Source organism: Micromesistius poutassou (genome assembly GCF_964030765.1).
Source record: "Micromesistius poutassou genome assembly, chromosome: 15".
NCBI classification, from domain to species: domain Eukaryota; kingdom Metazoa; phylum Chordata; class Actinopteri; order Gadiformes; family Gadidae; genus Micromesistius; species Micromesistius poutassou.
The window spans coordinates 12187928-12215912 of NC_140285.1; the positions used below are offsets into that span (position 1 = coordinate 12187928).

At 46.9% G+C, this 27985-nt stretch overlaps 1 protein-coding gene across 1 annotated transcript; it reads left to right on the forward strand.

The window, feature by feature from the left end:
- Positions 1-27984, forward strand: nup210 (nucleoporin 210). Its single transcript, XM_084480142.1, has 40 exons — positions 1-580; positions 895-1034; positions 1510-1641; positions 2328-2424; positions 2659-2809; positions 3348-3480; positions 4007-4165; positions 4505-4573; positions 4680-4786; positions 5111-5251; positions 5370-5507; positions 5793-5948; positions 6451-6661; positions 7204-7349; positions 8374-8592; positions 9663-9836; positions 10165-10357; positions 10564-10670; positions 11261-11365; positions 12061-12162; positions 12259-12387; positions 13019-13146; positions 13383-13512; positions 13668-13730; positions 14276-14455; positions 14575-14655; positions 14762-14893; positions 15220-15378; positions 15697-15788; positions 16136-16310; positions 16508-16683; positions 18481-18701; positions 19054-19190; positions 20742-20856; positions 21350-21496; positions 24097-24338; positions 24725-24944; positions 25710-25811; positions 26459-26536; positions 26897-27984. Exons 1-40 carry the CDS (start codon positions 384-386, stop codon positions 26998-27000), a joined length of 5688 nt encoding a protein of 1895 aa, XP_084336268.1. The 5' UTR covers positions 1-383; the 3' UTR covers positions 27001-27984.
- The last annotated feature ends 1 nt before the right edge of the window (position 27985 follows it).

Here is a 27985-nt window from a genome sequence, read left to right on the forward strand (position 1 = left end):
CTTACTTCAAACGTGCATCATTTTAGGAACTGTAGCTAATGTTGTGTATGGAAATGAAGACACGTAAATTAAAATACAATTCAATGGCATGATTTCGCCAGCATTATTGAAGAGACTCAAAGCGGCGACGGAAGTACTTTGAGCAGTGACAACGTTACATGTGATGTGCTTGCTCTCTCGTTTCTGTCATGAACTGAAACTTACTATCATGACAACGTGCGTTCGCCTCCAGCTATTGTGGCGTTGAGAGAGCCGTTCTGTAGACGCCTACCTTACAGACTGAGCTCCCTGCTAGAAAACATAGCCTATGGGTAGTTAAAGTAGGAAGCTGGGTAGAAGGCAGTCCACACTGGTTAGTTAGTTCCCGATTGGGACCCTGCTGCATGTGGTCTACTGTTGTGTTGTCCGAAGCCAACATGGCTAACATTTCCTTAAAGTCGTCAGTGTTTTTCAGCGTATTACTTTCAGTTATTTATGTCGTTTGTGCCTCGAAATTAAATATTCCCAAAGTATTATTACCGCTTGCCCGAAGTACCAGAATAAACTTCACATTAGAAGCAACGCAAGGTTGCTACAGATGGTGAGTAGGAAGCACATGAACAAAACCTGAACATGCAGAAACTCACACATACAGGAAGTTACATATCGTGAATAACGTTAGCATTAATCGCACATGTTGTATGCACTGTTTTGAGATAAAAAAAATAAATAAAAAATAACTGGGAACGTGAATATATCTGTCTATCTTTCTGTCAATTCAAGTCAACTTTATCTTTATATACCAGCCTTCAACTTTATTTCCTTTAACCTTAATGCAATGTTAATTTCACATATGAATATGTTTGCCAAAGATAACTTAACAACCAACTAGAATTTGTGGCAATTCTATTCTAGGTCCTCCACCAGACCAGAGGTGGCCAGCATTAAGGCTGTCAATGGAGACGGCAGCAGAGATTGTTCCCGGAGTGCAGTTCTCCAGGCCTTCTCCACTCAGCCCTCCAGACTGACCAGCATAATACTGGCCGAGGATGTTGGTAAATAAAGAAAACATATTCATATATTAAGTGATGTAAAGGAAGTCAATGTACCTTACTTCAAAAAGTAATACTGTTGAATAACTAACACAAGCTGATATATTAATAGAGATGTGTTGAAACGTTGTGAAATCATACATTGTTCCCTTATTTCAACTGGGATTGTGAAATAGCATCCAACTTGTCATCTATTAGCAATGGTTTGCTTGGCTTGGCAAAGATAGCCTCAGCTCTTGTACGTTGTTGCCTGGTGATCATAAAACACAAATGTCAGCTTAGATTCTCAATTAGTCGTCTCAAATAACTAAAATATGTAAAACAACAGAATAAAACAGGTACTCTTTATCAAATGAAGACTGATAGAGCTTTTAGAACAAGCTTAGACCCTTGTAATTACCGTCTTTATATCATGCAAGTGTTTACATTAGGTAATCGTTGTACAGCATATGCCTCACGACTGTGCTCCCGTTGACAGTGACCGGGCAGGTATTGCGCTGTGATGCGATCGTGGACATCATCAGCGAGATCAAGATCGTGTCGACCACCAGAGAACTTCATCTAGAGGACTCGCCGCTGGAGCTGAAGATTCACGCCCGCGACTCTGAGGGTATGGTATCAACACCTCCGTCGTTTGATCGTTGAATTGTCTGGCTCAAAGAGAGACGTTTGCTGTGTAACGGTTTCCGTGCATTCTAACAGCAGCGCTTAAAGATACAATAGCAGCACTCCTTGGAGGTGGCCTGTTTTCTTAGCCCGTCAGAGGCTTTGCTACACGATGAGTGAGGCCTGCCTTTAGCAGGTTTTTTCTCGCTCCCTCCGGCAGTGCTGGAGTGGTTCATCCTGTTCCTGTTTTTTCTGCACAAGGCTGCAGCGCATTCTCTGGGGTTCCAAAAGCCGTTAAACCAGTTATTTTAATAACTGCAGGGCTTGCATTCATCCGATTTGATTGATTTGGCTACTGAGTACTCTCGTGTTTAAGAGGTTAGCATGGTGAGTTAGAGGGAATGAACAAACAATGGCAATCAGTTTTTGGTTTATTTGGGTTTCCTTGGAATCAGGATGCTAAGAAGATGCTCATATTAAGCTACATGGGATGTTCAGTATTAAGTATATTTGTCATTATGTACATTATCAGATATTAGTTGAGATAAAGATATCAGTTGATATAAAGGCCAAAGTACATAACATTTTTCCCTAGGTTTGATGCAGCAGGTATTTTATCCTGACTTTTTGAATGTCTTAATTTGAGCAACAATTGTGCTAATTGCAACTCCTGTACTTATTTGCATATAGGGAACACTTTCAGCACTCTTGCAGGGCTTGTGTTTGACTGGACAATAGTGAAAGATGCGGACGTGAATGGATACTCAGACTCTTACAATTCCTTACGGTAAGAAGTGTTCATATTTCAGCCCGATGTCCTATTAGTTAATCATCTCCAAAGCACAAATTCGAAGATGAATGAATTTTGCCATCCTAATGTTGGTTTATGCTCAATGTTTCCCCACCTTTAATATCCGTTGTGGAATTAATCTAGCTGTCCGTTTCATCCTTAGCAGACCGAATTGAGTGCCCTCTCCCATTTTCTTATTTTTCTTTCATCTTTTCCTGTTTCCTTCCCAAGGGTCCTTAAGTTCTCCGAGTCCACGTACACACCCCCTGGGTACATCACTGAGATGGAGCGCGCCGGGAAACAGGGAGACATTATTTTGGTGTCGGGACTGAAAACCGGGCACGCCAAATTAAAAGCCAAGATTCAAGAGTCTCTCTACAAGGTAAGCTGATGAAGCTGATGAATAAAATATATTATTTTGCTTTGAAAATCTGACAACTCACAAGAGGGGCCTTGGATACTCCACAGGAATTGGAATTTATTGTCTATTTTTAGTAAGGCTTAAGCTGGGATGGAGGCTGTGCCCACTCTGTAGTAATTGCCAGCCCCCTGGTATGTGGATGTCAATGAGCTGTTCACTGACCTCCGAGCAGTGTCAGCGTGCCTCCATATTACTGGTCTCAAGGGAAACGATCCAAGAAGACCAACTTTCCCTTGAATAACGAAGGTTTGGCCATCTTATTAAAGATAAGATGGCAAAACCCGTTATTCGAGTCAAAAATGTCCACGACAACTTCTAATACTTCTAAGGTGTTTAAAGCCATAAACACATTCCATTTTTGATGAAATGGAAGATAGAAAGTTATGAAAGAGGAATGCCCTGTTTTTCTTCTTTTGTTGAATGAATAACAAGTAGAAGGAAGGTGGTTTTTCTGTCAAGGTGGTGTTTCAGTTCTGTTGCTATGGTTTCCGTGCTACAGGATGTGGGTGCCGCAGAGGTGAAACTGCTGATACTAGAGAACATCCTGCTCAGTCCTGCACATGATGTCTACCTGCTGGCAGGCACCTCTATCAAGTACAAGGTCCAGAAGATCCGGCAGGGCAAAATCACAGGTCCGACCCCTCTCTGGGCCAGATAACAGGCCCTCTTCATTTCATCGACAGGAAGCTGGCATCCCCTTGTTGGGTTGCGGCGACCCTCTGTTTACTTCCTGTATTGTACGGTTGATAAGCAGTTTGCGGTTAGTTAGTTATTCTGAGTCGTCGATTATGTCTATGAGCCGGTTAGGATCTTCCACAGGAAGTTGATAATGAAAAATGAAGAAAAACGGTGTCATCATGTAAAACCAATTATTAAATGTATGAATTAGTGATAAGGCAATGAATGTCTGAATTTGCAGAACATTTTCGATTACGTTTTTATGAATTAAAAAGAAAAAATAGTTTGCGGACACCAACTTTTGAATGATGATATATTAATGACTGCAGCTTCATTCATATATCCGCCCATTGATATGAGCTGCATATATATACAAACTCTGCCTCTCTCAAACAGCCTTTGTAGGGCTGGAAGTGTCATCGTGAAGTCCGGCCTGTGTTTCTAGCGTTACGTTGACCATTCCACCTTCCATTCCTCCAGAGCTCTCCATGCCCTGTGACCAGTACGAACTGCACCTGCAGAACAGCCTGGTGGGGCGAGACGGGACCCCGGAGCTGTCTGTGGCCAGCCTGGACCCGACCAGCTCCACGGTCACCGGCCTCCAGCTCGGACACGTCAACGTGGTCCTCGATCACAAGAGTATCCTTCTGGAAAACGCCTGCACGGCCCATCTACACCGTCATTTTGTTAATTTCTCTGGTCTTCTCTGCGGTGTCCTAATATAATTGCAATTTGTCGTGGTGTATTTTTCGAGTAGATCTAATTGCAACGATTGAACTGCTGTGCGGCTGATTGTTAATTATTGCATTCTCATCTTTTCTTCCCCTCCGCAGTGCTCGTCTTTATGCTGAGCACTGTCGGCCTGTGATGTAACAGGGCCTTCAGTATTGCGGGAGGCCTGTCTGGATTGTGATTAATGGGTTGTTGTTCCTGGGAAAGTGTTGCTAGCTTGGCTTTTCCTTAACCAAAACTGTTAAGGTCTTCGCATGCAAGGAGTGGCCCGCCTGCCCAATAGCACCCTCTATGTCGTTGAACCCGGCTACTTAGGTTTGTTTCATTGCCTCAAACCCTCTTCAGTGCTCCAGAGAATAGAGACATATTGTAGGCCTGTACTGTTTTGATTAGTTTCTGTTCTCTTTATTTCCCCTTGTAGGTTTTAAGATTCATCCTGGGGACAGTTGGGTTCTGGAAACGGGCAGGGTGTATGATATTGTTGTTGAAGTACACGACAAGTCTGGGAATAAGATCTACCTGTCTGATGTAAGTATAAGTATAACCCGTCTGTTACTATGGTGTGCAGCGTGCCTCATTTTCATGCACTCTGAATATCTGGGTATGAATGTGAATGTGCAGTTAATGCATTATCCTAAAACATTGTCATCTTCCATAAAAATATCTGATGCATATTCAAGTATAGTCTTAAATGAATGAAAAAATATGAATTAATGGTCTAACTACTTTGCCCAGTCTATGACAACGTTGTTATCAAGGTTTGGTGGCTTACGGCTCCGTCTTCAGCAAAATAATTCCGGAAAGTAGTAAGCCTTTATATTTTATTCCTTCTGCATTTGTCGGTTTGTGCAGAATGTACGCATTGAAACTGTATTTCCTGGGGAGTACTTTGAAGTTCTGGAGTCTTCTCTAAATGGATCATACCACCGCATCAAAGCACAGAGAGATGGCCAAACTCTCATAGATGCTACGCTCCGCTCCGTTGTGGATCAAGTGAGTTTGATTATTTATATATTTTTTAAATATAAACTTTCCTTCACCAGTAAGTAAAAAAAAAAAAACAAGGCTGATTGCAGTGCTGCATATGTGTTGTGTTCTTCCTTTCTTTCAGAGTGGAGGGATTCATGCACTTGCCAACCCAGTACACAATGAACAGGATGTTGAAGTCTATAATCCCATAGTGCTCAGTCCCAGCATTCTGACGTTTCCATGGCAGCCTAAGGTCGGCTCATACCAGTACACAATACAGGTAATCAGCCTAGTGCGCCGTGTTGCAGTGTGACAAACTAATCTCCCTGCTGTGAGTTGTGGAGGTGTTTGGGGAAACATGACTGTGAAAGCCAGCGGAAAAAGAATAATGATAATAACAATTGCTATTACCTCCACTCAATCAAATCAACCATTTCCAAACCTCAAATTGAAATTGAAAAGACATTGACTTCAATAGCGAAGTATGATGCAAACACTTGCATTGTGGTAATTGTTCCCTACGACATGGCAGTTAAAATGGTCTCCTATCTTACATTCGTTCAAGGCTGCGGGTGGGAGCGGCAATTTCAGCTGGTCCTCTTCCAACACGGCTGTTGCCACGGTGACGGTTAAAGGGGTGATGACGACCGTCAGCGACATCGGTGTCAGCGCGGTATACGCTCACGACATGCGCAACCACCTGCACTACGGTCAGATGCAGGTGAGCTCCCATCAGACACGCAAACGTAATGGGTGGAGGGTCGAGAGCAGTGACGGAAGTGGCAGTGACTTTCTTTATTTTCTGAACCGACAATCGGCCTGATATTGGCAGTATGATTAGGACACTCCTAGCAGCTAACATGGTGGCCTCTACATTGTGGGTTCAATTAAACAATGGAGAACACATTCATTCACTAACTTATTCTGTACTTGGTGAGCAATTTTAATATGTTGGTGTATATCATTTGTAAAACTCTTGAACTATTCAAAGCACTGCAGGCATTTCTATCTAATTGTGTTCTACTGATTTCAGACACAGCTCACTTAGGAGCAGGTTGTGGTTTTGCCATCTTGCGCCAATAGAAAGGGTGTGGACATTGGGGATCAAACTTGCACGAACAAATAAACACTATTGGGGTGAAAAACTGTTTATCATTGACTTGATTGTGACATCCACGTTTCCTCTCACCTCCGCGCCACTCTGTCCCCATTTCCTCCTCCAGGTGTATGTGGTGGAGCCCGTGGCCATGGATTTCTCACCGTGTCCGGTGGAGGCCAGGGTGGGCAACGTGCTGGAGCTGCCCCTCCGGATCTTCGGTCTGCTGGGCGAGGGTGGCGAGGTGGCCATGGGGGAGAGGGTCATGCTGAGCGACTGCTCGCACTTTGACCTGCAGGTTGAGGACGAGAACCACGGCGTCTTTGAGCTGCTGGAGGGTGAGCCTGCGGACGGATAGGATGAGCATACTGTGTAAACCAATCATATTCCTCATCATAAAACTGCTTATCCGTGGTCGCGTCACCTGACAGCAGCTCCAGCAGCAATATACAATCATATTGTATGTTTAGAATAGGAGTACACTATGTACCATTCGCACAAAATAGGACAACAAAATATATAATATTATAAAGGCCTTTCCCAAGGCCAATCCTTTGATCGATTTTTCTGTCTCCATTTGGAAAGGATCAGTTTTTTATGTTGCTGTCCTCGCCAATGTTTCAATAGAAATGACCTTTAGGATGATTCAAGGACTGAAGTATAGTCGATTTCCCCCAATGGAGCTGCAGGGGAAACTATCCTTCTAAGCAATAGACAAAAAGACACCGGCTTGCCCCCGTAGACGTGAGCATGCGGCGATAACGTTGCAGTGATGTAGCACTTTTCACTCTGCCTATCATTGCATGTCTTTCCCCTTGTCCTCCTCCTCCCCTCCCCTCACTTCTTTTCAAACCTGTCCTCCGCTCCGTTGCGGCTGCAGGCCGGCTGGCTCCGGGCCAGGGCCACTGCAGTGGGGTGAGGATGAAGGGCCTGGCCACTGGCTACACCGTCCTGACCGTCAGCTACACCCACGGCAACGTCCATCTCAGTGCCAAGATCACGGTCGCTGCCTATCTGCCGCTCAGAGTGAGTCCAGCCTAATTTAGTACCCCGCCTCGCGCCGCTCCATCGCCTCCTATAGAGGGATGGAGTCATATAGTTTTTCTTTGCCATCTGTAACAAGTAGAAGAACACGTAGATTAGTCCTTCTCTTCACCGTTTCTTATCCTGGTTCACTAACAATAGTGAACTTTTTTTTAATTTGGATGTGTTATATTTTTGCATATAGCTTTTGTATTGTTGCATGGCCAATTGTACATGAGTAGATATTTCTCTAAGAGCTAATTTCAGAGTTTTCTTTCCATCTGCTGGTTTTCCTGAGGGCCGCGGGGGAGTTAATTAATGTGGTACCTTGACATTCAGTTTTTGAATGGGTACGCAACTGCAGGGTGTAATATTTACAAATGGCGTGTGCAGTCTGTTGGTATCTTCATCCATTGGGTTTCCTCACTTTTCCTCCAAGCAGTAATTAGTCCTTCTCATCCACACACACACACACACACACACACACACACACACACACACACACACACACACACACACACACACACACACACACACACACACACACACACACACACCCCACATTTAGTCCAGGCATAGCGCAGCAATAATATCCTCCTTTGCGATTCAGTTTTAATTATGAATATGCATCACACTTTCCCCAGATTTTGTCTGGTTTGGTAAAATTGAACATTTATAAAATAAAGAGGTGGTTATGGCATTAGGTGATGCAATCACACATCAGCTGTTCTTTTTTAAATTGTTCCCCAGATGGTTGTGCTTGGAGTAAAGTGTTATTTTGTTGTGTTAACACTTTTTGTTGTTATTTTTGACTGTTCTTCTTCTTTCTGCGACATCTGCAGCATTCTTTAATAAAACAACCACTTGCTTTTGCTTTGTTCCACCTACAAGAGCTTCATCGTGACCCAAATCTCATTGCCTGGACAGAGTCTACCTCTACTCAAATGTTCCCCAGTAGTCGCCTCTTTGAAATCCTCACTCTCTCTCTTCATTGTCTAAAAGTGCTAATCGTCCTGTGATTTGACAGGCGGTTGACCCCGTGTCACTGGCCCTGGTGACCCTGGGCTCGTCCAAAGACATGCGCTTCGACGGCGGGCCCAAACCCTGGCTCCTGGAGCCCTCCAAGTTCTTCCGCAGCCTGAAGGCTGAGGACGACGACAGCGTGAGCCTGTCTGTGGCCGGACCCCCGTCCCACAACCACAACCCCCACTGGGTCACGGCTACCTGCAGGGCCCTGGGGGAGCAGGTGAGCTCCACAGTCCCCCACGTTACCTCTTCAGATGAGCTTCCATTTGGCCAAATAGTGTGAGCTAAATGGGTTATATTTTGAGACCTAATCGCTCCAAAAAATGAATTATAGTGTATCTATAAATCATAGTGCAACGATCTGTAAGTGGCTGTTGCATAAACAGCCGTTCATCCACCCCTCGGTGTGCTGTTATCGAGGTCTGCCAGGTGGGGTTTGTACACTATTTGTTGATAACGGCACACCTAGTCATGGATTATCCCTTAACTAGCTAGTCATTTTGTTTTACTTCCGTTGCAAACGTTTCTCAGTATTTGTGTTGATGTCTCAAGTCGGGGTCATTTGTTGTGATGTGATTGGATCCCTGCCGGGCCAGGCGGCTCCCTGGGCAGCCGTGCAGAGCGCTCCAAGTCGTCTGCCAGCAGCAGTTCAATACCCACAGTCACGGTTGAGGCGGTGCACAGCATAGAGCGGCAAATCTGAAATTAAAATCTGAATACTGTTAACTGCAAACGGTAAAGCTCGCACAGTACCGGACGACTCCGGGCTCTCACCTCTACCTTGGTGCTGTGGTCCACACCACAATCTTGTGCTGTGGAAGACACCATGAAATGAACCTCTATTTGTTTGCTGTTATCGTTGGTTATTCAGCTGTTTAACTAAGTTGGCCGAAGTATTTTTCTCTCTAATGACGAGGGCACTTGTAGGCTTACCATTAAGTTTTTTGCCTTTATGGAGAGGACAGTGGAGGGTGAGACAGGAAAGTGGGTTAAAAGACAAATGGGATGCAGCATAGGACCGCTGGCTGCCATCAATCCTGGTTCCTTTTGCCTATGTAGTGAACCACCCTGGGCTTAATGTTTCAACCTGTATCATGATGATTCCTGTGGTCAACCACCCTAGGCTTTACATTTAAACCAATCTGACAATGTTTCCAACCCCCTCATCTGCAACACTTTTACACAACACACACCCTGTGATAATCAGTGGTTTTACTTTGAAACACGCAATATCAGCATATTACGACACTAGGATACTCTCTGATGGACATTTCCCTCTGTTCCTTGAAGGTTTTGGAGCTGTCGGTCGGGAACCAGCCCAGTCTGACCAATCCGTTCCCTGCTGTGGAGCCTGCGGTGGTCAAGTTTGTGTGCGCCCCGCCTTCTCGCCTCACCTTGGTGCCCGTGTACACCAGCGCACAGCTAGACCTCACCTGTCCCCTGCTGCAGCAGAACAAACAAGTGGTATGGGTTTGTCTGTTACTGGTCTTAACCATTGATCCATACACCATTTATTTGTGAAAAATATAATGAGTGTGTATAATGAGTATATAATGAGAGTACAATGAGTATTGCATAAGTATATTTGAACAAATGTCTGACATAGAACAATTAAACATTTGTTTTATTTTGATACTGCATAGTGTTCACCGTGCCTGGAATTGGTGTCCAAGTTATAAAAAACTAAAAGGATTGCAATATTTATTAGTTGAGGCAGGGTAAAAAAATCTGTTATGTCGACATCAGTTAATAATCAATTTCTTTTATTTTTATTTTCCCTACAACACCTCAGGTGCCCGTCTCAAATTACCACAACCCAATTCTGGATCTGGCCGCCTTCGATCGCCAGGGGAGGAGGTTTGACAACTTCAGCTCTCTGACGATAGAGTGGGAGTCGACCAAAGTCTCCCTGGCCAGCATCGAACCCAGCATGCCCATGGAGCTGTTGCTGTCTGAGGATGGCCACAGCCAAATGAAGCTTCACGGTAAACGTTGAACATATAGGTTGCACATAGGTGGATCCCTGGTCTGTCTCCGGGTGGTCGCTCCGTACAATCTTAGTGGTTTTGCAGTGTGATGACCATGACGTACGGAGATCCTGGACAACAGGGTCGACTGATCTCTTTGGGAAAAGGGGTCCTTTTCCAGTATTTGCAACCTCATATGAACTCTAGCATGTCTGTCGTGGCAGGTCATCAGTCGGTGCTGGTCCACCACCAGACTGGGATCGCCGGCATCACAGTCAACGCTCTGGATTACCAGCCACCACACCTACACGCCGCAAAGGTTCTCAGTCCGGTGAGGAGAAGCAACGCATCTCAAAGTCTGGTAACTTGCAGGGAGAAATCAGAGAGTGAACGGAGATCCGGCCTTAGAAAAATCCCAAACTCAACATTAAGAACCATATGATCCTCGATGCTGTCTTAGACAAGCTGTCGCTCAGCTTCACCAGAGCAATCAGCATCATGTCTCACAAATATTATTATTTTAATTCGGCTGGGAAACACTGCACCACAAATCGCTTCAGATGGCGAACGCTGGTGTCACCACTCACCACTTTCCCTCAGAAAATTCTGACATAGTTCTTTGTACATTGATTGTTTTCCGTGTAAGAAAGTGTTTGGGACGTTCCCTGTAGGGCACGTTTAACGGTGAGGTGAGCTGACGCTGATGGCAAAGCAATGGAGCATTTTCAGCGGAGCCCTGGGGTTTTCTGGCTGTCCTGCTGAAGGAGACATTGATGTTTAACCAGCAGCAGAAATACATTTATTTATAACTGTTATTAAATGATTTACTTGTTTTTTCATTTCCAAGCAGGTTTGCATATGATTTTGATCTGTAGCCAAAGGCACCAGCTAAACTTTTCTTTCCTCTTCTTTTCCCTACAGTATGACCCCTTGACCCCTGTTTCAGCCACATTGGACCTCCTATTGGTTGAAGATGTGACCGTTACACCCACTGCGGTCACTATATATAACCACCCTGACGTGCAGGTAAGCGCCAGATGTAGAAATCACAATGAATAACTTTGTTGTTCTTATACCTTGTAAGTGATTGTTGAGGCCTGGGTAACCTTTTGGTGAGCATTGAGACGCTGTCTAACCTGACATATCCTACTCAAAGCTAAGGCAGGCAATATGGAGAAACCAGCCTGAGTAAGCTTTAAAAGTATCCAACACCCCTCCCTTCACACCTCCCTCCCAGGCCCCTCCCCAAAAAGCACATGGATAGCTTCACCAAAAGGTCTACCTAGCCTTGTGAAAGACCAGATGAGTTAAATAATCATGAGATTTATTGTCTAAAAACAAATATGACAAGAAATGCTTCTCAAATAAATTGCCTACCCTAGCGTTAACGTTAAAGTTGCCTGATACATGAGCTGCATGCAGCAGCTGTGGGAGTTAAACAGCTGCCAGTTAGCCCTGTAAGAGGATTATAAAGGCTGTTAGTGCGGTCAGAGTTCAGACCTATGACGTCACCAGTGGCTTCATATCAGTATTATTATTATCGTGAGTGAGCTTTCCACTCTTGTGATTGTTTGAGCCGAATGCCCTTGTATCTTTAACCGTGTGTGTGTGTGTGTGTGTGTGTGTGTGTGTGTGTGTGTGTGTGTGTGTGTGTGTGTGTGTGTGTGTGTGTGTGTGTGTGTGTGTGTGTGTGTGTGTGTGTGTGTGTGTGTGCCTCGCAGGCGGACTTGTCCTTGCGCGAGGGCTCCGGTCACTTCTTTGTCAACACCAGCCTCAAAGGCGTGGCAGAGGTGACGTTCCAAGGCGCCGTGGGAACAGCCCAGGTAGGCAGTGTGTCACGAAAAAAAAACATGAGGCTTTCGGAACGACAGCTCTATTCTGGGTGATGAAACTGTGTGTGTGTGTGTGTGTGTGTTCAGGTGGTCCCGGTGAGCGCCGGCACAGTGACTGTGATGGTGCACGACCTCTGCCTGGCCTTCCCAGCGCCCACCACGGCCGCCGTGCATGTGTCTGACATCCTGGAGGTGTACGTGCGCGTGGTGGACAAGGTCAGTGTGGTACCAGGGTCCGTGTCCACGGGACTGTCCCCAGGGAGAACCCCTCGAATGCTCGGGCACTCGGCTACGTCACAAGCTAAATGTCTGGTCTTTATTCAAGGGTGCTTTTACACATCCCATCAAAGTCATCCTGCCGATCTAGATATATTTGCAATGAGTCGGTGACATCTTTGTTATTCAACTTAAGCTTAAAGCTTCAGTAGGTGAGATTCCACATTTGTAAAGAGTGAAAAATAAAATAACGTCCCCTCCTTCTCTGCTCCCCCCACCCTTCGTTTCGCCACCTATTGAGAATAATTGCATTTCACATACCTGTGATTGACGGGCAAGTTGGATTCCCTGAACCGATCAGGGAAAGGCTGAAAAATGATGTCAAAAATTTGCCAGAAATGGTCTAAAACCTGAATTGCTCATACAGAGGCAGGCAAAGTCAAATAGAAACTGAATTCTGACAGCAGCTTTTCACTGACTAATAGCTGACTGGAAACTGTGCCATTCATAAATTATACAAAAAAATCACGTGTTCAATCTTGCCTACAGCCCCGTTACCACTAAGTGGTGGTGCGTGAGTGTTGGACGTCCTGAAGGAGGGATGCTGTGACGGTTGTCCACTGTGTTTCAGGTGGAGATCGGTAAATCTGTGAGAGCCCACGTGCGGGTGCTGGATGACAACAAGAAGCCATTTCCTGCTAAATATTTCAACTTTATGAATCTGAAACTCAAGGCTGCCTCTGGCATCGTGTCTCTGCAGTAAGTCGCAGGAAACACTCAGCAGGGGAATCGCTGGAAGGTTTTTAGAACAAAAGGCTGGAACTAGTGATTAATTGCTTTTACATCTAGCCATTAGTTTGGTTAAATTAAACTGCCATACATGTTGTTTTTTTCTTAACGATTATTTGCTTGCTTCTTTTAAGGAGCAACAAAGAATAAACAAACCATCAGTTTGCATTTTGTTCAATCTCAAGTTGTCCTGTTCCTCTTCTCAGAGCCGAGGTGTCTGAGCGAGACACGGCCGTCTTCCTGGTGAAGGGGCTCTCCATCGGCCAGACCACCGTCTCCGCTGTGGTGGTGGATAAGAATGGCAGGAAAATTGCATCCGCCCCTCAGCAGATCGAGGTATCGAGTTTTCGATTTTTGGGCTTCCGACTTTTCATTTGTCTGCTTCAAATCGTCTTTACTCATGCTGAATATTATTTGAATACTTTTATTTGACAGAATATATTAGTTATTATATTCCAAATGTTTATCCATATTTCTTTCCCGCCTTTCAGGTGTTTCCGCCATTCAAGCTCATCCCAAGGAAGATGACTTTGTTAATTGGAGCCATGATGCAGGTAGACGTTTGCGCGGATGCTCCCTGGCTTCGTCTTGGAACAGCCAGTGTCTGCCTCCCCCCCACCGCTGTGTCTGAGTGGGCTGCCAGCGCAGTGTCTCTCCACTAAATTGACTGTTATTGGGCGCTGGCGGGGGAACGCATCCAGCTCTCACTCTGGACATCACTGTTCACGCTCTGAATTATCAAAGCTCTCGGGGTCTGCCTAAACAACTGGCTTTTTTCTCTTGCGCTCTCTCTCTCTCTCCCGTGCCTGCTCTCTCCCCCCACACACACACATCACACACTCACCGACATACACACACACATGCGCACACGCAGAGCGCATCATTTCCTGTCCTCTATTGTTGATTAATGTTAATATCCCGCCTCCCTCCCACAATAAAAACTAGAATAGCTTGCAGTGAATAATCAGAGCAGGTATTAATAAGAGATAATGAGTAGAAACGGCCAGCTCCTCGCTGACATAGTCTCATTTTCTATTTATATTGTCTCCCTCCTCCTCGCGCAACCCAGCCCCGTTGACCCCTGTGTGTTGTGCTGCAGATCACATCGGAGGGCGGGCCCCAGCCCCAGTCCAACATCCTCTTCTCCATGGCCAACGAGCAGATTGCCTCCGTGGGGGGCATCGGCCACGTCAAGGGGCTCACAGTGGGCAACGTCACCGTGACCGGGTTGGTCCAGGCTGTGGACACTGAGACGGGGAAGCTGATCGTGGTCTCCCAGGTAGACCCTTCCCCACCGTGTGTGGCGGTCTTTCTTTGGTCTTATTTCTGTCCTTACAGTCGGGTGTAGTGGCGTCGTCATTTCTCAGGATTAATGAAGCTCTGCGTTTTATCTTTTAGGATCGAGTGGAAGTTGAAGTGGTGCAATTAAGAGCCATTAGGATCCGGGCACCCATTACCAGGATGAAGTCCGGGGCACAGGTACGAATGAAGGGTTTGCATTGGGGAGACGGGATTCTAATGTTTTGCTCTTCAGCTCAGCCTTCATGAGGTGTCCTAACGGCCTGTACGCCGTGTCCTTCCCTAGATGCCCGTGTATGTGATGGGTCTCACCACCAGTCAGACACCCTTCTCCTTTGGCAATGCGCTGCCTGGCCTCCTCTTCCACTGGTCCACCACCAAGAGAGACATCCTGGACATCCAATCACGCCACAGCGAGGTACGATTAGAGCTACGGGGGGGCGGGCCCAGTCCCACGTCTTCCCTCTGCAGACTCCAGTGTCACATGGTTCCTTATGCGGCCAATTACCGATCTTGCATATCAGCAGTTTTCTATTTTTGGCTTCTGCCGTCCGTTCAATCTCTCCTTTATCAGATTGGATTATTTCGGGGGGGGAAATAATGATGTGATCTGTGCACAATGGGATAAAAAGCAAAAAAAAAGGCATCACTTTTTTTCACTTCCCTGTTGGTTTTGATTTAATTCACTGCCAACATATTCGTCATCCTTGTAATTCCATGTGACATCCCCCACACCCCCGCTAGGCCAACATCCACCTGGCCGCCGAGCACAACTTTGCCATGAGTGTGACGGGGAGAACCAGGGGCCGCACCGGCCTCAAGGTGGTGCTCCGAGTCACCGACCCCACAACCGGACAGCTGGCCGGGGAAGCTCAGGAGCTGAGTGATGAGGTGCAGATCCAGGTAAGGCCCAGTGCCACCGCCCATGGCAGTTCAATTCCCAGTCTAGGGTTCAACTAGGGACAAATGGCTGGGGGCTCCACATTACTCTCCCTGCGCCAAATGCCTCCTCGGTAAAGGCAGTAAAGATGTCGAGCCGCTAGCCTGGAAGGGTGGACGCAGCTTGAATCGTGGCAAACTGGGCGTGATAAAAAATGGTGATTTAGATTGAGACAAGAGGTGAATTAATTCTCTCTGCTACCGCAGTAGAAGAGAACCCCCCCCGTCTCCCCGTGGTTACAATAGTAATAAGGGGTTGGACTTTTACTTTCTTTGATCTAGGTCTATGACAAGCTGCACATGGTTAATCCACAAGTGAAGGCAGAGGAAATACTGATGGCTCCCAACTCAGTCCTCAAACTCCAGACGAACAGGTGAGCTGGTTGTTGAATGCCGATATGGTTTGTATTTCAAACCTGTAAATAAAGTGTTTCTGTCAAAATTGCGATAAGATATTGCTATTTTTGTGAGATTTTATTTTTATGTGCATTTTTTGTAAGAAAAATGATTTTGAGTCATCCTGACAATACAAGTATTGCAGGTGCAAAGAATCCAGACACTCACAAACATCCTTGTTTCTCCCCACCCCTTATTGCTTTAATTACGTCAATGCTAAAGCATCCCTCTTATGCCCCTTTCAGAACACAACGCCTAACAGAATGCCGCCTGTCAGTCATCTCCTTTGTTTCTGTGTGTGTTCCTTATCTCCGGCGGCCACCAGAGACGGCGTGAGCGGCCTGTCCTACAGGATGCTGGAGTGCCCCGACCAGGCGGCGGTGGCGCAGGTGGACGATAAGGGCTCCCTCTCCTCAGGCTCTCTCACTGGCTCCTCCTCCCTGCTGGTCACCTCCCAGGAGCCCTTCGGTGTCAATCAAACCCTCATCCTCGCCCTCAAGGTCAGCGGCGCCTGGCCACCGCCGGAGAATGCATTTAATTGTATTTTTTCTTTACTGTACACAGTTAAAATCCATCACATTGATTTCCTTCATCCGTTAGCCAGGCCAATGCTGAGATACACAGCCACTATGACACCGCCCACCGCCCCTGTCGAAATCCCCACCCGACGCGTCTGGTCTCTGGTTGATTTCCCCAGGTGGTGCCCGTCTCCTACGTGCGCTTCAGCACCAGCCCGGCGCTGCACACGTGGTCCCGGGAGACACCGGCCACCATCCCCCTGGGCATGGCGTTCACCTTCACCGTCCACTTCCACGCCAACACCGGCGAGACCATGCACAGCTCCAGCTCCATGCTCACCTTCTCCACCAATCGGTACGCCCCCCCTCCCCTCCATACCCACCCCCCCCCCCCCCCCCGCTCTTTACCAGAGAACAAAACACAACAAAGCACAACCACAACCCTGGAAGAGATGGCTTCATCAAACGCGTGCATTGGGAAAAGCTTTTTGCTTTGCTTTGCTTAATTGAATTCATTAAGTAATTAATGAATGGATTTATTTTGACCCGCCGTATTGTGTGGAGGAATCCCATACCCAATTACAAGGAACTCCATTTGAATAAGTGAACCCCGCTTAGAGGGATAGAGGGGGAGCTTCGGAGAGCGAGAGAGTGGTTTGATTAGTGCCCCAAGGTTGCACCGCTATTATCTTGTTGCCCTATATATATTTATATATATATATAGATAGATAGAGATTTATTTATTGTCTCTATCTATCGATACATCTCTATTTATCCATCTCGCTGTGCAAGGCCTCTCCTGAGTCCTGAGTGCTCTCCTTAGTGCAAGCTCACCCAGGCCTGCTCCATCTAATGCCTCGACACTATCTCAAACCCTGACAAACAAGTCCTGACAGCTCGCACCCCCCCCCTTCGCCTGGTGCTGGCCAAATTAAGATTTCATACACGCCTGGTTTGGAAATGCGCCTGCTCTTGGACGAACATCGTACAGAAGTCAAACCTAATTTAACCCCGTGTTTTTGAGTAGACTCAACCCTATTCAGTAGGATACCCAACTTGTCACTCCCAGCCCCCCCCCCCCCCCCACCCCCGCACCCCCACCACAAAGTGAGTTAATTAGCATTCAAATATCGGCCTTAGTGTTCAAAGTGCATCATGATATGGTGCCCGGCCCCACCGCTGCTCGGCTCCGCAGGGTTTACTGTCGGGATTGGAGAAGCTGGGCTGGAACAACATTAATCTGTGGTAGACTTCCTCATTCCAGACGGCAGTTGTTTCCACCTGAGTGAGCTAAACTAAGTGACTACCTCGCATTGGGGGGACGGCGGGTCGGGGTTGTGGGGATAAACCTTCATCAGACGCTGCCCAATTAATTGATTCCATTACCTCATTCCCCAGCAGCCGACTGCTGACTATTTTAAGGGGAAAAGTAACTAAATCGGAGCGGTAGGAGCTGGGGAGTGGGAGGCCTTGTAATTTGGGCCCTGCTTTGTGCTTGTCGGCTTAATGGCAACCCTATACCACCGGGGGATTTAGAAACAGAAAGTACTCTGGGAAATAAATAACCCGTGTTTGCCTTGTTACTTCTAGACCAAAAAGTATATAAACAAAAATAAATAAATATCTATACACTGGGGACATTATCAGACCAGAATTAACACTCACCGAGTCTGGTGAAATTGAATTGACTCAAGATGGGGTTCAATGCTAAACACTGCCAAACTAAAACAAAGCAGCAACTGAAAGTATTTCCAGTGTTGTTGAGTATTTCCAAGGTGGATATTTAGCAGCAATAAGTGCCATCCCATTTCAGTGTAACCGGGGTCTTTGGTGACTGGCAGTTATTTTATATATACATTCAAGTTCAAAAATCTGTTTGTCCCTGAAGGGAAATTGGTTTTACAGCTCGATCAGGAACACGCACGCATACAGAACCGTATACATCAAGCAGTACACAAGACCAACCAAGAAAAGGCACCCAATATACAACCATGCCCACAGGGATTGAAGGAGTTCCTCGTCCTTCTAGGCTTCCCCCTTGGCACTCTGAAGCACAGACCCAAGGGGCGCAAGTGAGCACCCCCTGCTGGGGGACCTCCATCCCTCCATTCCACTGTTAACGGGCTCATCTGCGTCGTCCGGTCCCCCGCAGGGATGACCTGGTGCAGGTGGGTGCCGGCCCGGCCAACAACACCCTGACGGTGCGGACGGTGAACGTGGGCCTCACGCTGCTGGCCGTGTGGGACCGGGAGCAGATGGGCGTGGCCGACTACCTCCCGCTGCCCGTGGCGCACGCCATTGGGCCCCAGGAGGCGCAGGCGCTGGTGGTGGGGGACGTGGTCTGCTTCGGCACCCAGCTCACCAGCCCAGACGGTAAGAGGCCTGCCCCTACATACCAGGGTAGTGAGGATAGAGTGGGATTGTTATGTGGCATGAATCATTAGGAAACTGGAAACCTAGAACCAGTATTATCTTTTTAAATCATTTTCTTTTATATAAATACTATTTTTTAATATAAGGAAAATCGAAAAAACTGAAATTGTATTTTCCTTCATATTGTGTGTATATATATATATATATATATATAGGCCACTGGTTGAAGAAAGAGCCATGTAAACCATGTTTGTTTACCATTTCTCTCTCGCTCTGTGTAAATGTCCCTTTCTCTCCCTCTCTCTCGTCGCTCTCACTTTGTCTCTCTCTCTCTCTCTCTCTCTCTTCTCAGGGTCACTGGGCACGTGGAGCTCCTCAGCCAGCGGGGTCCTCGAGGTGGACCCCCACTCGGGCACGGCCGTGGCCAGGGACTCGGGCGTGGCCACCGTGTACTACAAGATCCCCGGCGTCCTGCGCACCTACAGAGAGGTACAGTCACCACGACCCCCTCCCCTCCCCACCACGCGCTGGGTCACGCGCTCCGCTGTTTGCTTGCTGTGATGAATGAGCTTCAAGGGGCCGAGGGGTTGTTTGTTTCAATGTGATGAGGCAGAGGACACTCTGCTGCTCTGGCCGCTCTGCTGTGCTGCTCTGCCTTCTCTAGAGAGGCGGACCGCTACCCTGATGTATAAAGCCTTCAAGGAGCCTTCACTGTCAAAATCGAGTTTGACACAGTACCATCTATATGCAGATAGTGTGTAGACCTACATACTCACTCTTTAACAGACGCAAGGTGTTAAAAGCTGTGAAAACCCCGAAATTGTCACTTCAAAGCTATTTACTATCAGCCGCAATGCAAATGTAAGGCAATTTCAAATCATAATCGGGCTGGTGTAAATGACAGATGGACTATTTAACCGAGCCTTGTGAAGACAAGCTTATGCTCCGTCCTTTCACCGACATGTTCTATGTGTTAAGAGGATTCGATCATACTGTTGTTTTACTGTTTATTCCCAGTGTCAAATAGTGTAGCGGATGGCAGTTTGCGGATGAGGGGGATTATGTTGTGCATTCTTTTCTTCACCCATGTTTTGGTGACGTCGTTTTTGAGGTTGTTTCCCTGTTCAAACCTTCATTTTTAGCAACCTATATTCACATACCGCAGTGCAAGTAAACATTGGCTTGAAGCACCAAAGCAATCTAGATTAATTATCAATATATATAATATGTGATCATATAACAGATAGAGATAATTATAGGTCTATAAATGTGGTTTACCACTCTGGATGTAATAAGAATATGAAAAACTTCAACAGGCTGGACTGTTCCATCACGTCCTACAAGATATACATAGACCATGGTGACTTTGACAAAGACTGATTGTGATTGGCTCAACAGATTAATTTGCTTGCTCGAACCGTAACAATTCAACCCCGATGTGAATACAATTATTGTCCTTTTTTCGCAAAACTAAAATTGAATCGTATGTGTATGGTCCGATTTGGCTCTGTGGTTTGTAATTATTGTATTGACGTGAGAAAAAATGGCAATGAATAATCGTGTTCAATGTAAAAGGACCTTTAGTCCGATATATTGTAGTAGGTGTGTGTGTGTGTGCACATAAGCATGTCTTGCCGCACTGATTGCCATTTACATTTTTTTCTGTTGGCATAGAACATGGAGACCTGAAATGTCATCCCAGTCATTGATATTCACAGACCAAACCAACACAACCAGCATTTGTATTCTGTGCGACCATGAGACGTGCATTGGGGTGGCGCCGTTTATTCCTTATAGGATGACACTGTACAAGAACGGTTCCTATTTACCCTGACCTCTAAAGACACTGAGGGATGGGGAGAAGCCAACCACTGCAGACCACTGTAACATTCAGTATGACTGGAAAAAGTGTGGAAAGGAAATGTTGATGGTGTCTTTAAAAAGTACATGAATTGAAAATATGAAATGGCCCAATTTCGGGGTGTAGCTGTTTGCTGTCAACACTAAATAAACAATATTACTGTGTGTGTGTGTCACCAGGTGGTGGTGGAGGCCGCCACAGGGACGGTGGTGATTGCTCAGCCGGGTCCTGTGAGGAGCAACAAGGCCACCAAAGTGTTAATTGCTACCAGAGAGAAGGGCACCAACCTCATAGGTATACTGACCGGGACCCCCCCCCCCCCCCCCCCTTCTTCTGATGTCAACAAACCCCAGTCCTCCTGAACTCGTACCTACACCCTAACGACCCCTCACCGTCTCCAGTGCACAGCCATCTCAAGTGACTTTTAATTTAAAGGTCCCATGGCATGCCACCAGGTGTGGTGTGATTAGCCGTTACAAGCCGTTTTGAAAATCTGTCTGTTATGACATCACAGGTGGGCGTGTCCACCTAGATGTGTGCTGGATAGATCAGTATACCAGCCTGCCCAGTGGACTGTAGCAAACGTTGCTCATCTACCGTCACACATCTAGGTGGACGCGCCCACCTGTGATGTCATAAGACAGATTTTCAAAATGGCTTGTAACGGCTAATCACACCACACCTGGTGGCATGCCATGGGACCTTAAATGTCATTGAAAGCAATTATGGGCCAGCACCAAATTCATAGCTCTTGGGCTGACGTGTATCTATCCCCCCCCGCCCCCAGGTACCTGCTCCGCAGCCCAGACGGACGCCATCGTCCAGCTGCACCCAGAGACCTCCGTCAGCTGCCACGTCAGCTTCACCAGCGACGCCGTGGACTTCCCCGCCGAGCGAGTGTTCTCCACGCACACCGCCTTCGACAGCAGCGCCGGTAAGGATACGCCGGGGGCGGGGCCAAGCGAACGCCATGTGGCGTCTGTCGAGCGGTGAGGGATGGTTTGAGAGTCGGTGGTGCCCTGCTGGAGTGAAGTTTGTCTTTAAATGTCCCAGAAATACATCGCAGAGTTGTTTCCTCTTGCCTTTAAATTATTCATATGTGAATAGGCCCGTGGTAGGTTGTGCATTAATTGCTAAGGGAATTCCAGCACACTCTTTTATTATATGGTCTGAATAACTTAAAATACCTTAAAGGGTATTGTACCAACATGACTTTTCCTTGCCCATGCACGCATTGGGGTATATTCTCACAGAGGGTGGAGACATGAAACATTGAAACCTACCGCCCCTCGTGGTCATGCTGGCGTGAGATGGCCGCTGAGAGAATGTGGCGTGATCCAGTGGTGACGTAGCTTAACGATCGCACTCAGAAGGCCTTCCTGGTCGATACAATGATCAAGACCACTAACGACGTTACTTTGTGTAGTGCGGTGAAGTAATTAGAAGATTTCGTAGACAAAGCAGAAGCTGGTCCACTTCCCCCCCCCCCCCGCACAATTTTAACCAATAGACGAGGAGGAAGTGGTTGGATGGGAGGCACACTGAAAACAGCCTGGATATCACTTGACAGAGGATGGGTAGACCCACATTGTTTTACATTTACACATTTTAAAATCCTTGTTTTGAATAATGCAGAAAAGAAGATCGCAACAGGCCACCTTTTTAAAACGTACATTTGTACGAATAAGGAAATGCAATGAAACCAAAACAAAATACTATAAACAAGTTCAGAGCAACACTGCGCTAGAGGGGCTCCTGGAACACACACACGGCTGTGTTAAAGTTAATGGGGATCGAAGCACTGATTTCCTGATGCTTCTCACTCCCCGTCTGCCAAGATTGAGCGGAGGTTGATTTTCATTACAGCGAGTACTCCCAGTGTACCACCATCGCTCCCTGGCCAGGTCAGCTGGTCTACCGCTGCAGTAGGCCGCTGCCTCCGCTGTATCAGTTCTCCACCATTGTACTCACAGCAACGTCTCTCATTCGTTCCACATTGTAAATCCTCTGTGGGCCGCACTAGTCGCCCAATCACTATTAACGGAAGCCCTTCTCCGCTTTTTTTATTGCAGATTTTAATACAATATTTGGAAGAAGTGCCGACTCAGCATGCAGGGAAATTGCTGTTTCTCCTTTTTTGTTTGTGGGATGGAGAGCGAGTATATAATAGGGAGATGTTTGTTTCACGTGGGAACATGAGGGCGAATGATTCGACACATCATTAGTGATCGTTGGGTTTTAAACGTCTCCCAAATAGCCGAAGTCTGACCGTCGGACGGCATACAAGTTTTTCCGCTCCCACTTTTAATCTTATTCAATGATTACATGGTTGAGAGAAAAAAAACCTTAATGTTAAGGGTCCCTCTTTAATGGTGATTAACGCCTGCCACAGACCAGTAGGCCCCCGTAGACCAATAAACCCTGCAACACGCACAGATCACCGCCACAGCATGGCCGTCGTAAACCTGAGCACCAGGACCGCATAGGCCGGTCCTCACTGCACCACGGCCCCCAAACGCTCCCTCGCTTCCACCCCTTGGCTGGAGAACATGGCGTCAGGGTGCATTAGTCCATTACGGCCTCCTCTGCACCTAGCCGGCTCTGAGGAACGCTCCGGTCTTAACCTTAGTCTGCCTTTTCATTGGTTTTTACTCCGCTACATGAGGCAACAAAACAACCTTCACCTGCCGGCTGCACAATCTATACCTGCGGTGGCCGTGGAATGCGTTTAGCACGGGCTATAAAAGGTGATTTAGTGAACTAATGAGCCTGCTTCCAGCCCAGGAGCCCCCACGTAAATTGATTCGGGCAAGTTTGGTCGTGAGCCCGCGCTGTGGCTGGTGTACGTGTCGGCCCGGGAAGCCCCCCGGGGCGAGGATCCGACGTGGGGGGCCGGGCTGCTTTGTTGCCTACACACACCACCCCCAAACAAAAGTTTCTTTGTTTGCTGTTGGATCCGTCCCGGCTAACGGCTAACTACTGATACTGTACTGTACGTTTGTGTATGAGCCTTAAAAGATTAAAAGTGCTGTAGGTAAGATTCAATAACCAGTAGTGCATTAGCCCAGTGCTTACAACCTGTGGTACGCAAAGTTGCTGCAGGTTGTACACAGGATTTTATTCTTGAAATACGATAGAACGATAGAAAATAAATATTGTAATTTAAAATAAATATATTACAAATATTATATAATATTACGTTGTGTTATTATTTCAAAAATACTGTTTCTGTGTATTACATCATGTTTTCCATTTGTGTTTTGTCCTAATTTGCGCTCGCTAATTAAACACACTGGGGTGCATAAGCAGCATTCCTGTCTAATGTTTCCCACCAGCCGTGGCATTTTTGCAGTAATAATTGTGTATTAAGGGGGCACTGGAACTCCTTACTGCTGCAGCACGTGTACTACTTCGTCCTTTACTGTTAGCGTACGAGGTCGTCCGCAAAAGGTCCCGTGACAACGTAGCGCCACACCTGGAGTCAAAGGTGGTGGGTGGTCCTGCGTGACCTCATCCCCTCCCCTTTCCTCCCAGGTCTGTACTCGTGCACGCTGGAGCCGCGTCCGCTGAGCGAGCAGCAGACGCGCATGCTGAGCGTGTCCATGACCCAGCTGCTGGTGGCGGCCGGCCTGCCCGGCGCCGTCTCCCCGGGGTCCGCCCGGCTGCCCTTAGAGCCGGGCCTGTACCCGGACCAGACGGAGCTCATGCTGTCCAGCGCGCACCCCACCGCCGAGCTCACCGTGTACGGCCCCGCCGCCGCCCTGGCCGGCCTGGAGGTCAGACACGGCACACGCACGAACCTGCACATAACACACACACACACACACACACATACACATAACACACATGTACATCAAGCACACATATAACGCCCAACACGCACACAAAACACTCGCGTGCACACGCACACAATACATGACACACAACACGCTCTTTCTCTCCCACTCACTCACATACATAACACGTCAAGATGGACCCGTTTCTGAACGTTGCTGAAAAAGCCCCTTACACCCTTTTGCCTTCTGTTTAAAACATCATCCGAGAACAGGGTAGCCAACACACACACACACACACACACACAGACAAGGTGGGGTTGTGTAGTTCATATGCTTCCCCCAGGGCCTCGTGGGTCACCCGTCTCCACCTCCTTCCACCCCCCCAGGTGACGTCGTCCTCGGCCAGCGTGGCGGTGCAGGAGAAGGAGACGCACACCGGCGCCTACCCCACCTTCTCCAAGTACACGGTCACCGCCGCGGACGGCCAGGCGGCCGCCGCCCCCGCCTCGTCCGCCGTCCTCTCTGTCAGCAGCGCCGCCACCGGCCAGACGCTCCACATCCCCGTCACCCTGACCCTCGTGGACCAGCACAGCTCCGCCATGCAGGGTGAGTCCTGGTCCTGGTCCGTCCCCCCCCGGACCGCCCACCCCCGGGGGACGGCGGCAAATGTGTTCTCAGAACATTTTCAAGTGTTTACTAAAAGCTTAAAGGTTAAGGAGGACGGCCATGATGATGATGATGATGATGATGATGGATGTGGTTTAATGGATGTACTTTGTAAATATCTCATTTTACCATACTTAATTTTTTTTTTGCTGTCGTTTGCCACTGGATGGGCACAGAATCGGAGATGAGGGCAGATTTCTATTATCTATTTTTAATGGAGGAAAATAGTATCCATACTCACCATCCGTCAGTTGATGAAACAGGTTTACAGCGCTTCTTAGGCCGTTCCTATTCCACTGAACACCTAATGGACTGTTCAGCGGGCAGTGTGCTTTCAAAGAAGTCTTATCTCATTTCGCCGGAGAACGAAGAAGTCTTTTTGCAGACAAACTTGTCGTCCGCTCGATGCGGTTTGGGTTTGATCACGGAACGTTCTGTTAGTACAGACCAGCAGGGTCTCTGCGGGGATGCGGAAATCAGATCAAAACGTATCAGGCCCGCCTTGCTTCTCTGACTAATAACACACAATGTTCACAACGTCGTCTGCGGACCGCAGATGGTGGTGGGTACAAGAAGGTACAAGAACTGCCGGAATAAGTTTAGCCAGGTATGCGCGTCTTTAGTCTTCATATTGTTGTGTGCGTGTGTGTGTGTGTGGCGTTCATCATCATCCTTGTCATCACGTGCCCCTTGTCTTGTCCGCAGGCTCATCTCCTAGCCCCTCCCTGCAGAGCGTCATTGACTCGTACCAGATGATGTTCTTCACCGTGTTTGCCCTGCTGGCCGCCACCGCCATCATCATCATCGGTGGGTAGAGGGAGAGAGAGAGCGCTGTGTTTACAGGCGGCTCGTTAGCCTCACAGCCCTTCTGAGATTAACAACGAACATCTAGTCTTGTAACAGGAGACGCGGGGGGAATGCTTGCTGCTTTGGGATTTTAGTCATGATCAGTATTGCGTTGTTTCTGAGGTTTCTGAGATGCTTTTCCCTTTGGCTTCGTACCCGTCATCCATAATTCTCATGCTTTGGGTGCCAAATCCTTCATTGGAGTGATTGGAGTTCATTGTGTGCAACATCTTGCTGTACTTGTTTATAACCATATTATTATGACTATTATTAATTATTATTACTATTATTACTATAAACATATCCATATTTCTGTTTTCGTTCCTTTTGTGTGGTTAAAGAATATAAATTGACATGGCCGTCGTGGATAAGCTCACCACACCCAAGAAAGAAACAAACAAAACACTGGGAGCTCATTGGTATTACGGCAGCAGAAGCAATAAGTCACTTTTGTGTCAATACCATAATACCCTGATGTGTCATCGGGCGCCAGGGATCAGCGTGTACGTGATGTATGATCCTCAGGAGGCTGCTCTGAGACAAAGAGGTTTCCCACAGCGTGATAATTTGTCTCCACCGCGTTCTGCTCCCTCTCCGTCCTCCTCCAGTGTGCCATGCTGTGTTCTCCCCACGGGACCAGGGCCACCATGCCGCCGCCTTCGTACAGAGATCCCCGGCCGCTACAGGTAGGACCCCCAGGGACACCCGGCCGGCGGGCACAACTCTGCTCTGGTTATTGATTTGACAAGAGTTTGTATGGAACTGTATGTAAAAAAAAAAAAAAAATTTTAATCAATGATAATGAATAAACACATTGATGGATGGGTTCATATCCAGGTGACGTATCGGGGCCAATTCTCATTGCATATGGGAGCCTAGTTGGTACTGTAGTGTTTTCACGAAACGGAAGTTCAAGGCCTGGTTACCCGTGTAAGATTCTGAGATTTGTACAACTTGCAGCATGTAGAGGTTTTGTTCTGTTCAGGCAAAGTGATAGCCTCTCAGGACATTCCCATCATTTGTATTTTTTTTTTCATCTCTTTCAGGATTCGGCTCCCCAGTGGCGAACCCGTTCAACCACACCATCCCCAGCACCGACCCCAAGACCAGCCCCAAGTTACGCCTCTTCTCCCCGGACTACCGGTCCTGATGAAGTGGTGTCCGTCCGTCTGTCCGTCCGTCTGTCCGTCCGTCTGTCCAAGAGAATCATACCACTAGTGGATTTACTTTTGAATGTGCCTCGTTTTCAAGTTGATCGACAAATTCAACTTGACGTTTTGACAATTTCGTTAATATTAATGACGCAATTACATTCTATCACTCCAGACTGAGTGTGTGTGGCTCACCAGACCTTTTGTAGCTGTGTGTGTGTGTGTGTGTGTGTGTGTGTGTCGTTGGTTTTTTTTATGCAAAGTGCATATTAATATAAATATATTTATATGCACTTACGATTTATGTTTTTGATTGTGTTTGAATTTGATAACCCAATTGAAGAATTTGAATATAGCGTGCGCTTTATAATGCTTTGCATATGTACTACTTGACATGTAGTAATGTACAACGTTTGGTTTTGAAGTGAAATGTAATCTCAGGATCTGTGACAATTTTGGTTGCAGTCATCTGCAAATATGAACTTGAAGATGTTTATTTCACTGTTATTGGAAACTTCGTGCCAGTTTAGCCAGTTGTGTTTCTTTTGACTGACATAAAGTGATAAACCCTCTCAATGTGCACATATAAGAACCAACTTAAGGTTTGTAATTTCCTTTTTTCTGGCAACATCAATTTTCTGAATCTAGAAGGACTGAATCATAGTTTGTTTCTTTAGCCAAAGTCATGCAGCTCTACTTTCACTAGACAATGTGAAATCATCAACAAATGTGAAGCATCTTTCAGCTCTTAATTTGCTTACTGTAAATTCAAATTGTGTAGCAGGCATTTTGGATCTTAACTTTGCTTTAAAGATTGGTACATGGGAGTTTGATGACTGATTTGCATTTGAAGAACAGTTGTATTTATGTTAGTTAGTTTGAAGAGAAGTTGTTCCTGTGAGTAAATAAGATGCTGACATTTTGTTAATTAGGCGTGCCTTACATCAACTGAATTACATAAAGAGCTTGTTTGTTAATTAAAAT

Coding starts and splice junctions, on each gene's coding strand:
- nup210 (XM_084480142.1), top strand. CDS start 384: ATGTGGTCTACTGTTGTGTTGTCCGAAGCCAACATGGCTAACATTTCC. Junction 1,642..2,327: donor TCACGCCCGCGACTCTGAGG/GTATGGTATCAA, acceptor ATTTGCATATAG/GGAACACTTTCAGCACTCTT. Junction 12,388..13,018: donor ACGTGCGCGTGGTGGACAAG/GTCAGTGTGGTA, acceptor ACTGTGTTTCAG/GTGGAGATCGGTAAATCTGT.